Here is a 13,417-nt window from a genome sequence, read left to right as displayed (position 1 = left end):
CCAATATTACTGAATATCTACTGGGACCAAACTTGGAATATTTGAGGGTCAGAGAATAATCTAGCCTGAGCCAATGCTCAGATTGGCACTTAGTACACTTTATCCTATAGGCAGTGGGGAGCCATCCATGGCTCCCCAGCAAGGGAGTGACATGATGAGGCCCAGAGAACCTTTTTAGAATGAGAAATTCTTTCTTTCTGTTTTATACTGTTCTTTATGTTTCCCGTCTTGTGTAATCTTTCCTTTCATAGGTCAGTGTTGTCTGTATCTTCTCTTTTGTTGTTAATTCTTTGCTTTCCCTTTCTAACTGTCTAGAGCCTAGAAGAGGAGATAATATCAATTTTATGTAGTAAAGAGGGCTTTTCTGCTAGCATGACAGCCACCTTCACCTCAACCAGCATTCGGACAGCAGAGGGCTCTGCTGCGAATTATAGTGTACCTTCTGAAATGCTTTCTTCCTCGCCCTTCTCACAGTTGCCTGAGGTGCATTTTGCTTTTTTTTCCTCCCTCTCCTGTTCTTTAAAGCCACATGTGAAGGAATAAGATTTTTGAAGATTCACTAGGTGGGGAGGAGGGGAGTGAGCTTTTATTAGTAAAATATACTCCATTTAGGAGAAATAGTATTAATAACTATGATACATGGGGAGAAAAAAGATGGGTAGGGGAGTGGGTATTTGAGTCTACAATATGGCTCTATTCCCATTGACAGGTGTTTAGGAGCCATCTTGGGAAAGGAAAGCATCTTCCAATGGTAATATTCCCTTCACCTGTATCATAGCAACATCTCTTCCTCCTAATATAAATTTCCTTGCCTTGAGAAGTGAAACTGTGGCTCCCAACCTGCTTAATGAGCAAGTTATCTTGTAATTGGATTTTTAAAAGAATGAAAACTCTTTAGGGGAAAAAATTCCCCGAATAAAAGTGTACCATTTCAGCGTGCCATTGTAACAATAAGCACCCTAACATACGTGGGGGGCCTGTTATCATAGGTTCTTAGATCTGCATTTATAAAAGAAAAGACAACTTTTAGGGAGTTAACAGTTGCTTTAATCAAGCACATGTATCTTTCCTTTAATCAAGCACATATATCATTCACCTAGTTCAGAGGACTAGCACCCTGAACTTCAGAGAAAATACAGAGAAAACCAATACATATATCACAAATGGACAGGTCCAACTGTCTGACCATAGTTAGCAGAGAGGGAAGCACTAACATCTGGGTTTTCAAAGCCAGGATGCTGCTTAGCGGCTTCCCAGAGTCTCTCATCCAGGCACGTAAACCTTCTTCTAAAAACTAAGCCCCAAAATAAAACTCGTGCCTCAGAGTCTTGAAACACTTTTTAGAACCAAAGGGTATCATATCCCTTGAGAACTAGTGCCTCGTGAACAAAAGGTGTGAACCTTCCTACAAACCTTCCCTGGCCCAACAATGGGTGGGAAAGATCCTCCTTAGTCACATTATTTGGAGGCATTGTACTTCTTGGCATGAACAAAAACAGCCAAAGATCCTGCTTTGCTGGCCCTCATAGCCATATGTGTCATGTTGTAGTGATTACAGTAGTAAACTATTTAGGTTGTACTTTTTAAGCACCTATTACATATCTTGATTATTATCCACCTAGAGTAAATTGTAATTAGCCTCAAAGAATATTATCTTGAAAGCTGTTGGGGACAGCATCTGAAACACTAAAAATGGTTTCAGTTTAATATAGTCAGATTACCGGCATTAGAACATCATCATTCAGCCTAAACTTTCTAGGGTTCCATTTTGCTAGCCTCCATGGAAGTCTGTATGAATTAATAGCCAGATGTGGAATTTAACTCCATTCTCTCAAATAAGATAGCATTTTCTTGACAATGCATTAATTTAGGATTCTTGAGGTGAGGAATTTTCTAGTCCACAGAAACACAACAGTATTCTTTCTAGAACAGTTTAGAGAAATCAAGAAGCTGTTACTCTCACAGATCAGTGGGCTTTGGTAGGATTTAAGTGTTGATGCTTTAATTTAAGGTGGCAGATGTAATAGGAGGTTCTTGTAGGATTGAAAGGGGGCTTTGCCTGGTTTTTTGTTTTGTTTGCTTTTTGAGGGGTGGGGGTCATCAAGGAGTTAGATCCTTAGGCTTCTAGTGCTTGTATTGACTGTGTTTTGTGTGATAAGAGCAAAGGGTTCCTGAAGGTGTTGTTTCTTTCTGTTCTGCCTTTGTTGTGTCATATTTGTTTTGGTGGGTGTTGAGGTAAACCATTATTGATTTTGTGTCCTTGGTTGCTTTTTGTTCCACAGAAACGTGCTCCCACAGCAGAAGGGCCTTGTTCTGGAGCCAACGATGCTGTTAAGGTTCTCCCATTTTTCCATGTTAATTTCCATCGCTTGTCATGTCTGATCACCCTCACATTTTCCCCCTCTTCCCTTTCAGTCAGCCCATCACAATCATCCTTGTTTTTCTCCATGACATGAACCTGCCGTCAGTTAATTTTTGTTTTCATCCCTTTTTTTGGTTTATTCATATATTATTTGTTTTTCCTCATCCATTTTTTTTTGTACAGAGTTCACATGAGACTCTGAATGTAGTGGAGGTGAAGAAGCAGGCAGAGGTTGGGAAAGAAGAGAGAGTCATCACAGAAGGTGTGAACGGTAGAGACAAAGTACCCAGGAGTGATCCTGGGGAGACTTGTAAGGTGGAGTCTCTGACACACAAAGACTCCCCCTCACTGTCTTCAGAGAACAGCAGCAGCAGCAGCAGTGAAAGTGAGGAAGAAGATGTGGGAGAGTACCGACCCCACCACCGGGGGACCACGGGTACCATCCGGGAAGAGCAGGAGGAAAGTGCAGAAGAGGGTGAGGAGGGGAAGGGAGAGGCAGCCTCTGAGGTGGCGCAGCATGGGGAAGCAGTTCCAGGAGCCGACTCTGTGAAGCCCATCACAGCAGACAGAGCAGCCTGGGAAAAGGTCTGTGGAGAAAAGAGTTTAAAAGAAGGAGATGAGCAAGATGAGAGAGAAGACACTGAGGAAGAGCAGCACCCAGTAAATGGAGAGGTGTCTCATGTTGGCATCGATGTCTTGCCAGAAATCATTTGTTGTTCAGAGGTAAATGGGAGCACCAAGCGGGAGCTGAATTAGAGCATCACTTACCAGGGTGAAAGCACCTGCCTTTTCTTCTTCCTCCTGTCCTCCCAGTTCTTGTTCAGGGATTTCAGCAAGATTCAGACCCTTCTCTCTCTAATGGAAGAGAGAAACCACGGATGAGCAGGGAGTTTCTACCAGCTTAATTCATGGTTTCTAACTTCTTTGCTGCAACTGGATCATCTGGTAGGGCACCATACATCCTACAGCCACTATATCATGCCCTTTATTTTTTTTCCTTCCTATTTCACATTTAAGTTTGTCCTTGCATGTTCTAAATATTTCAGAATATGTCTTGTCTTTAGTTTCTGCTGACTAAATGTCCCTTTTTTTATTGCTTCTACAAGAAAATTGATCTTTGTTTGAATGTGGAGAAATGTGTCCCAAAGGGTGGTGAGTGGTTGCGTTTTCCTGCTCTTATTGTTGGGTTTGGTCTCTGCAACTAAACTTTCTCTCAGTCTTCAGCTCAGTGTCAGATCTATCTCTTTCATCTCCCAGATAATTAGAGCATTATCAGTGGAATGGAGCCAGGAAGAGATTATCCAGGTGAAACAATGTTAAGGAGGGCAGCACTTCCTATTACTGCCATACTCTGGTAGTATCTCCTTGCAGATTCAAAGCTTTGCTTTTGGGATGTCATTGTGGTGTTTGTTTTGAAGGTTTGTGGATTGTGTGATTTGTCTAAGAGCTTCCTTCCAGCCCTCATCAACTAGAGAGCCTGTTAAATCGGAGACCCCTCCTTCACCCTTAATTTTGTTATACAGTCAATTCTGGATTGTTTGCAGCAAGATTAAATGTCTTATGGATTATCCATAGCATTTCTATGTCTTTCCCTTTTCTCCCCCTGTTGCCATCAACTTCCTGGACTTCTAGTAATCCTGCTTTGGTGGTCCAAATTGTTTTGTAGGTAGAGGGGAATATTAACTATGCACACTGTCTATCTGCATCTAGAGCTGAGTTAACAAGATGTTTAGATTTTTTCTTAGATATTTATAAACATACCATCCCTTTGTTAGGGCTTATAATCCTCAATTGACTGTATATTGAAATTTTAATGAAGATTTGTGTGCTATTTACTTTTTAAGGCTATGTTCTTATCTCATGAACATGCATTTTGAGAGCCTGTGATTTTATTTTTGTGGCATTATTATTATTGTTTGCTTTTAACATGTAGTTGTTAATATTTAAACCAACACAGATAGGTCTTTTCAGAGTGTGATTTCCAAGAATTAATAGTGCTGCTGTTTTAATTAATTTTCAAGGATACATTGCCACTGCAGATCCAGAGCTGAGTCTGACACTTGCTTAACAGGCTAAAGTGATGCCAGCTCATGAGGCCATTTTAAAGCACTCTGGGGAAGAATTCTAGCTACGCCTAACACAAAATGGATATGGTAGCTTTCTTCTGATCCCATTTAAAATTTAATTGTTGTGATGTTGAGAAAACACAGCTTTTTCTTCTTTAAACAAAGAACTCTGTGGTTAATTCTCAAGAAAGCAACATTTTCCTCACTGTACCCTTTGTATGTGGGAATGATAAGAAGAATATGAGGAAAGAGCGAACACAAATCCACCTGAGCCTCCACACCATCTGCCCGTGAATGCACCTTTATACAAACTGGGATACAAGCAGTGAAATCTCTGGTGTCTGCCATATTGACTTCTAAAAAGTGGTCACCTTATAGAATTATAGCCAACTGTTGTGGATTTCATTCTGCATAACTTCTTGCATTCTACTGTTACTTGCTTAAGCCTGAGGGGTGAATCCAGGTTTGATAGGTTTGACACCTACCTTATGGAGGGAATGTGTTCTCAGTATAGTAGAATAGATGAGAGATTTCAAATCACTGTTTTTTTTTTCCCTCTCCCTCATTCCTATTTGATTTCTTGCTGTATTGGGAAAGATGATTTGCTTAAATTCTTTCCCTGCTGATTCTTTTTTCTCTTGTGCGTGAATGCATGTGTGGATGTTTCTTATGGCTATTTTGGCGGCTCCACTAAACAACTTTACCTAATTACATTTAGAACTAATTGTTTCCTTCCTTTTTCCACTTCAGCCACCAGTGGTAAAAACAGAGATGGTAACTATTTCTGATGCTTCACAAAGAACAGAGATCTCCACCAAGGAAGTCCCAATTGTCCAAACAGAGACCAAAACCATCACTTATGAATCTCCACAGGTAAAAAAAAAAAAAAAAAAAAAAAAAAGCCAGAAAATTTGGAGGATGTACAGGAGGGGGTTAATATTTTAATTTTTTATACTTTATTTTGTCTTATCTTTCTCTATTATTTTCTGGTGATTCACATGCCCCTGAGGTTGAGATATCTTTTGGTACCTTCCCTTTGATGAGACAGCTAGGTGTCAAACTCAAATAGAAATGCATCCCTGTGGACCAGACTTAGAAAACTAGAAATTTAGTGTTACCTATGTTTCATTTTATTTTTATTTATTTTTTAAAGCCTTTCCAATTATCTCTTAATTTGGTACTAGAGTATATAAGACTTTCTGTGATATGAAACATGTTACCATGTACATCTATAGTTTGCCACACATGTGTTTTTAAACTTTAGGTTGTTCTTCAGTCAGTGTTTATGAAAATAGTAGAAATAAAGTATAAACGTGGCTTCCCTCAAGAGATACCAAATGTGCTGGATGCATTCAACTTTTCAGAATGTCACTGAAGTATGTGAAATAATGATTTTGCCCATAAGAAGTCTTAAATTTCTGAGAAGAGTTAATTATTGTGTATGATAAGTTGTTCCCTTGTTGCATTGCTCAGTGTGTATGGTGTCTTAAATACATAGTTTTCAAAATGATATTATAGGCATATATTTGATATTAACCACACATACTCCAGAAACAAAAGCAGGTAAGTTTTTAGGAGATATTTTTATTCGGGTAGAGGGAGAGGGGAGGTAATACAAAGATGTTGTTTTTCTAAGAGCCATCATGAAAGTTTGTTTTGGCACATTGTTTCTACATTCAACCTATTTTACTTGTAAAGGATTTTAGCTCTTTCAGCCCTCTTCACTTTTTCCCCTGGGATTGATTCTTACATTTTTTTGTGAGTGTCTGAGAATTGGAGTCAAATTAATTGAATTTAGTAAAATGAAGCTTACTAAGTGTGATGAATCACCCGACTCAGATTGACTTTCCTTCCCTTGTCGTTACTAATGTCTCTGCCCAAAGTGGGCAGCACTTCCACCTTTATATCTCCTATTTCTCCTTATTACTGTAAGGCAGAGGTCTTCAAACTGAGATCTAAGGACTCCTGGGGGGAGGTCCCCCAAGAACTTTCAAGGAGCTCCATAAAGTCAAAACTACTTTCATAATAGGACTAAGATGCTGTTTGCTTATTAAAATATTCTTCATTTTTCCAACTATGTATCTGTATGAGGCCAGATTTTCTTTATAGACTTCAACCTCAAGATTTGGCAACAGCTTGAATGCGGAAACATTCTATTATTTATTATTTTATTATTTATTAGAAGTCTTCTAATAAATTGGACATTAAAGAGATTTGCAAAAAATGTGTAAAACAATGATCACTTCTTTTATTTTGAAAAATATAGTTATTTTTCATAAAAACATTATGGTATCATATTATGTTTATTATTGTTATTCTTAGAAGAGTGAATAAATATTTCACAAATTTATCAGTTTTAATTTCTAACATGTTAAATAACACACTACATAAGTTACCCACGTAAACAAAAGCTCTTTGGGGTCCTCAATAATTTTTAAAAGTGTAAAGGGCCCCTGAGATCAAAGTTCAGGAACCACTATTATAAGGTGTTGACAGCTAGCTTGTGTACCAAAAGCCACTGAAGTGAAAATTATCATAGTATTAACTGTAAAGCTCAGGCCTGCACAACCTTACAGCCACTTATGGTGGCTTGTGGGCATGTCCAAAGATTTTGAGCAGCCTGTGGAAAATGTAAAAGATGTTTCTTGGGCTGCCCAAAATCCTTGGGCCTGTGGCAAGTGGGCCATTGGTTGTGCAGGCCTGATGTAGATGTAGACACAATGATACAGGCACAAAATATCATCATAGAAGACAGCTATAAAAGGTCAAGTCTTATAGTATTGGGAGGGGTTTTCTGTTCCTTTTTTGTCCATTTTTCTAGATCACCTATCATTTGAGATCAGCCTGTTGCTATCTTTATTTAGGAGATCGTTCTTTTAAGTTCCCTCTAGTGCAAGTACTCTCTTTATTCTTTCCGGGTCACATAATAAACTTTTTAGTTTGATTTCTGCAGTTTTTCTTCTGGACCTCAAGTATTCCTGAGTCTTTCAGCCACAAGCCTACCTTTCTATCCTGTGACCATAGGACTTGCTATCTAGAACTGAAAGGGACCTCAAATGTCATCCCCTCATTTCACAAATGGGGAAAACTGAGACTAGGAATAACTGGTTCCCTTAATCACTCAAAGCCCTCTCAATATTCTGATTCCTTACCTGTAGATTCTCTTCCTGATTATCTTCCTGTTTTCCCTTTCCTTCATCTCTTACAATTTTATTTGGTAAAACTGACTTCTACCTTATCTTTGTTCTACAGTCCAACCACCAGATGGTCTCCTAGCCAATGGCTTACCCTATACGAATACATTTCTTTCTATAGATTCTACATGTTTGCAACAAAAAAGATAATCATAGTTTCTTGTTCAGTGGTAGGGGGAGATTCTTTTCCTCACTACTAATACTCAAAGTTAAGTATTACTTTTTATTTTCCTCCCAAACTATATAAAGATTGATGGTGGTGCTGGTGGTGATGTTGGCACATTATTGACCGCTCAAACCATCACTTCTGAATCCGTGTCTACAACTACAACAACACACATCACCAAGGTAAAGTAATTAAAATGAACCTAAAAGATGGTCCTTTCATAATAATTTACCTTTTTTTGAATTGTGTTTTTTTCTTCATCCCACCCTCTTACTGTACAGCTTTAAAGTGATAATGCTAAGACTAAAAATGCCATAACTTCACTTCCATCACTTAAGAACTCAGGTTTTGAAGTCAGATTCATCTGTATCATATACACAGTCATCCTAAAAGGGTGAGAGGAGGAAGATATTAAAAAGTTCATTTGTTTACAATGTTGATGAAAAAAATAAGCACTGTAGACTTTGTAAGTATTACAAAGCTTAGTCTCCCAAAGCATCTTAAGGAGGATACTGGCTAAAAATATTGCTATTAAATGTTTTATGTCATTTATTTGTGGTTTAAGTACCATTTTGATCATCTGATAAAACCACATACCATTAAAATTTCTTCCTAGAGTTATTTTCCTATCCATTTTTCCCTATTCATTTTTTCCATATCAGTGATGCTAGGGTTTTTTTTTTAATACTTTGAAATATTTTTGGGCATTCTCCCTTGTCCCTCGGCACATTTGCCAGGACTTTTATTTTTTAAAAGAACCTGCTTTTAAATTTCATGTTATCCATGCACCAGAATCCTTTAAAAACATTGCCCCTTGTGGTTTCAGGAATCTAAGAGATTTACAGACTCTTAAATGTTTGTTTGCTGAAAGGACTATTTGACATAGAGCTTTCTTGCCTGTAATAAAATGTCATATGCTGTTTTGTAGTAAGTAGATTAACAAAATCTCTAGAGACTATTCCCTGACATACCCTGTGAACTTAACTAAGACATGAAAACATGTGAGTGTCTTCTCCCCTCTCCTCCCTTTACTCCTCTAGGCATCCATATGTTAATCCCTATCACTAAAAAGCAAATTGGATTAAATAAAATGTTTTAAAAACCAAAGCAACTAATTTACTGAACTTGCAAAAAAATACCAAAACTTTTTTTAACCAACTTTTAAACCAAGTCAAAGTTTGCAGACAAATCAACAACAAAAAGAGCAGTCTACTTTATATTTTTATTCTAACTTCAAGTGATTCTGGACAAGTACATCTTAGGGCTTAACTGCACTTGGAAACTTATTCCATCTTTGGGTGCAACAGTGCTCATTATAACTTCAAGCATAAACCACCATTAGCTTCATTCTTCCAGTAGGGTCTAGTTAGTTGCCTCGTAATACAATACTAGATCCCATTCTCCTGTCTTTGATTAAATAGAAACATATTTTAATAATTTTATTCCGATTTATTTTCCCCTATGACTTTTAGACCGTAAAAGGTGGAGTGTCAGAAACAAGAATTGAGAAACGAATTGTCATCACAGGAGATGCTGATATTGATCATGACCAGGTGAGTCTCATAGGTTGTAGAAACAGGATTTTTCATGTGTATTCATATAGTTTTGCATGTGTTCCGTTTTTGAATACCTAATTCTCAGAAAACCTTTGACTCAAAAATATTCAATAGTAATGCTCAGATTGCGTCAAGAACTTCTTTTATCTTACCTTTGTATCTCCAGTGCTTATCACAGTGCCTGGCACATGGTATGTAATAATGGCTGTTGATTGATTGATTGATTGATAATCTGGGATATTACTTCCTTTATGTCAGCAGTTGTGCCTGCTTTTTATTTCTTGTAGTAGTAGACTGATAGAAAATAAGTCCCTGTCCGAAGTCTGTTCTATAAAGTAAATATCAAACCCTGTTTAATACATACCTAACAATTATATTCTGGCATCATTCTCAAAACACATATAAAAGAAAAACAAACCAAAATGATTTTGAAAAATGAAGCAAAATATAAAAACATATTTTAGGTGCATAGCTTAACTTCTGTTAGGCCAAGGATTCTTAACTTGTATCATCTCCCCTCTCCCTACGCCACTCAGTCTGGTCAATCCTGTGGACTCCTCCTCAGAATAATGTTTAAAAAGCATGAGGTTAATTTACATAGGATTATGAAGGAAATAAATTATATTCAAATTCAGGTAGCCAAATATTATTTAAAAAAAGGTTTAAGAACCCCTGAGTTAGGCCTTTTCCATTTTTTCCTTGACCCAAAGGCACATGTACCAGTGCTTATTCTCACACCATATTTAGTTGGCCTACTTAGAATTACAGCTTAGTATGAAAATAAAGTAGTGTTTAGAACTGCGTAAATACAGGAAATAGAATGTTATTTTTCCCCTACTGTTACACCTATACTTTTGAAGCTAGAATAATCTATAGAGCCTTTTTTTTCTTGGTTATTTCATATAATTGTTGGTTTTTTATTTGTTTTTTTGTTTTCTTTTGAGGTAAAATGAATATAGTGTTGGTTGAAAATTCCGTATTTGATTTTGCTTCATTATTTTGATGGGAAAGTATTACTGGATTGCAGTTGGTTGAGTTGTGAGGCCAGTTTGTTGATGTGTCAAAAATAATGTAAGTCACCAGTATTACAAGAATTAATGATAACCTATCCATGATGGTTACTAATAAATAAAATGAATGAGTATAGTGAGATTAGCTGCTGGTGTGTTACTTAACCAAAACTATTTGAAAAGTTTAATTTTAAAGATATTTTTTAATAATCCTGAAAAATTGTGCATTTTCCAGAATCAGCTATATCTCTTCTGCACTTTGTCTTATCTTTATTAGTTTAGCAGGAAAAAGTGGGACATTAAATTAATTGAGTCTAGGAAAATTGTGAATGAACTCCTAGTATTGAGTTGTGGCCACATAAATGGTTTTCAATAGGTGGTATACTGGAAACTTTTAAAGGAGCTGACTAGCTGATATGAATATCAGGTGTGTGTTGTGTTTTTAATTTGCTACATTTAAAGATAGCTGAGCCCTTTTACTGCAAAATACAGTAATACACCACTGATTCTTATAGCTTGGATCAGGTACAGATCAGAGCTAATCATTTCTAAATGAATAGAACCTGACCTCAGAGGAAGGGAATTTTAGTATTTTTAGTATTATGAGAAGATTTACAGTTTATGAAAGCATATATTTGCGATAAGGGGTAGAAGTGTATGTATGTCTATTATATAAGATATACACAGGCTCATCAACAACAAAAGAATGTATAAGCACCAACTCTGATCAGAGCACCATGCTCAGCAATGAGGTGTAAGTACAAAATTTAGATAAAACATAATTCTTGTCCTCATGAACTTTATAGTCTAGTAGAGAAATAAGACACAAACCTAGAGAACAATAATACATAAAATCCCGGAAACAAATGTATTAGAGTTAAAGGATTTAAGAGTTGGAAGGGCTCTTAGTTGACTCCTTGTCTGCTTCATTTACACAATGAATGCCCACTATAACATATCCAGGAAGTGGTTGTTTAGATTCTCTCCTCTAAAATCTTGTACAAGGAAGGAGAAACCAGTACCCATCTCATAAGCCCTTTCCACTTTTTGATGGCTCTATTGCTGACACGCTCTTCCTGACATTGAACCTAAATTGGCCTCTTTGTGACTTTCTCCCACTGGCCCTGGTTTTACCCTCTGAGACCAAATAAAACAAGCCTAGCTCAGTTTCCCACATGATAGCCCTTCAGATACTTGAAAAAAGCTATGATATGATATCCTCTCTGAAGTTTCTTTGATCCTTGTGTAATATGAACTCATACCTTTTACTGTTCTGGCCAATCTCCTCTGTTAAGTTCATCAATGTCTTTCTTAAACCATGGCACATAGAACTGAACATAATACTGTAAATGATACGTTACAAGGTTATTCTCTATACAATATACAATGATATTCTCTGTTCCTGGAAGCTCTGTCCCTTTGAATCCAGTCTAGAATTGTGTTAAATTTTTTGGCGACCACATCTCCCTACTAATTCATGTTGAGCTACAGGCTTTTCAGAATAACTGCTATCTATTCATGCCATGCTTCATGTTATGCTTACAGAGTTGATTTTTTTGAAGTGCCAGACATTTACCTTTAGCCCTAATGAAAGTGTAATGTGAGATCCAAAGTCATCACCAGCTGTACAGATAAAGGAAAATCTTTAGGCTGGGGAGGGAATGGCATTTGACCTCTAAAGAATAGGAAGGCTTTTGACAAATGGGAAAAAAAGGGACAGTGTTGTAGACATGAGGGATAGCATTAGGAAAGATTACAGAGGATCGAGATTACAGGATTACAGGGTGTCTTTGGAGGTCGGAGAGCAGTCCAGTTTGACTGCCACATAGAGTGTGGAATGATGATGGCTTAAAGCTTATAATGAATAGAACCAGATTGTGGAAGATCTTGAGAGGGCTTCTTGTAGGAAATAGTATTGGATCTCAACCTTAATGGAGTAGCAAGAATATAATAGAGAGAAGGAAAAGGTGTACATTCTAGGTATAGAAAGCAATGCAAGCTAAGGCGTAAGAGATGGGAAAGTAAGGGACATGTATGGGTGATGATCCCTGCTATGAAATAAACCTGAAAAGATAAGAGTTTTACCAAACTATAAAGGATGTTGAATGCTAGGATAAGAAGTTTACATTTTCCTCAGGAGATAATAGAGAGATGCTCAAAGCTTCTGAGCAGAAGAATCTAAGGATTTAGGAGAAGCAGGTCAGAGTAGCCCAGTGTAGGGTGGAGGCAATGGGCACAGAAAGAACAGAGGGAAGAGAGATGTTAGTATAACTAATACAGATGAGTTATCACAGGGAATATCAAAGAAAACCCCAGGGTGTGGCCATGGGACCTTGGGTGGATGTTGGTGTCATCAATAAACATGATTAAATCAGGAGGAGAAGGTAATAAGCCTAATCAGTGGCAGACATGTTGAGTTTGACATACCTGTAAGATTCCAAGGTGGAGATATCCCTATAGCATTCAGAAAGGCACGTCCTAGGCTTGGGAGAGAGGTTAAGATTGGCCAAATAGAGTTGGAGTCATCTGCGTTGATGTGATAGTTGAAACCATAAAAGAAAATGGAATTGCCAAGGGAGTGAGAGGGAGAGAGAAGTCCAAGGCCAGAACCTTGAATAACACTCAACTTTAGTGCAGTGAGTATTTTTTTTTTTAAATACCTAATATGTTTAAGACACTATGCTGGACATTGAGGTTATACAGATAAAAGGTAAACCAAGTACCTTCCTTCAAAGAAGGAGGCACAGTGCCTAGAACATAGTAAGTGCTTAATAAATGTTTATTGATGAGTCAGCTAGGTAGCACAGCCAATAGAGCACTGGTCTTGGAGTAAGGAGGACCTTAGTTCATATCCAGCTTCAGACACTTACTAACTGTGTGACTTTGGACAAGTCACACCCCGATTGCCTCCCCCCCCAAAAAATGTTGATTGATGGATATTATTTATCAGTGAGTAAGACCTAAAAAGGATATTTGATGATAGACTTTAGAGCTGGAAAAGACTTTAAAAACTCATCTAATGGAATCCCCTCATTTTACAGAGGAGGAAACTGAGGCTTAGAG

At 37.4% G+C, this 13,417-nt stretch overlaps 1 protein-coding gene and 1 long non-coding RNA gene across 20 annotated transcripts in view; one reads left to right on the top strand and one right to left on the bottom strand.

Moving 5' to 3' along the window:
• LOC140526793 (uncharacterized) overlaps positions 1–13,417 on the bottom strand; it is a 90,059-nt gene that overhangs the window by 28,036 nt on the left and 48,606 nt on the right. Inside the window, exon 2 of the long non-coding RNA XR_011974528.1 lies at positions 3,131–3,217. This is a non-coding gene — a long non-coding RNA (uncharacterized lncRNA). The remainder of the gene's footprint in view (positions 1–3,130; positions 3,218–13,417) is intronic.
• EPB41L2 (erythrocyte membrane protein band 4.1 like 2) overlaps positions 1–13,417 on the top strand; it is a 283,916-nt gene that overhangs the window by 248,272 nt on the left and 22,227 nt on the right. For 8 of the 19 annotated variants that reach the window (XM_072643326.1, XM_072643324.1, XM_072643325.1 and 5 more), the window contains 4 exons: positions 2,546–3,085; positions 5,179–5,301; positions 7,872–7,970; positions 9,261–9,341. In XM_072643326.1, the coding sequence (XP_072499427.1) occupies positions 2,546–3,085; positions 5,179–5,301; positions 7,872–7,970; positions 9,261–9,341 (843 nt within the window). Of the gene's footprint in view, positions 1–315; positions 484–709; positions 752–2,282; positions 2,337–2,545; positions 3,086–5,178; positions 5,302–7,871; positions 7,971–9,260; positions 9,342–13,417 lie in introns of all 19 variants that reach the window. The other 11 variants (XM_072643315.1, XM_072643322.1, XM_072643314.1 and 8 more) reach the window with 4 other exon arrangements.

Source organism: Notamacropus eugenii, chromosome 2 (assembly GCF_028372415.1).
Source record: "Notamacropus eugenii isolate mMacEug1 chromosome 2, mMacEug1.pri_v2, whole genome shotgun sequence".
Lineage (NCBI taxonomy): Eukaryota > Metazoa > Chordata > Mammalia > Diprotodontia > Macropodidae > Notamacropus > Notamacropus eugenii.
Note: the sequence above shows the minus strand (reverse complement) of the source record. Positions and strands in the feature narration are given on the sequence as shown.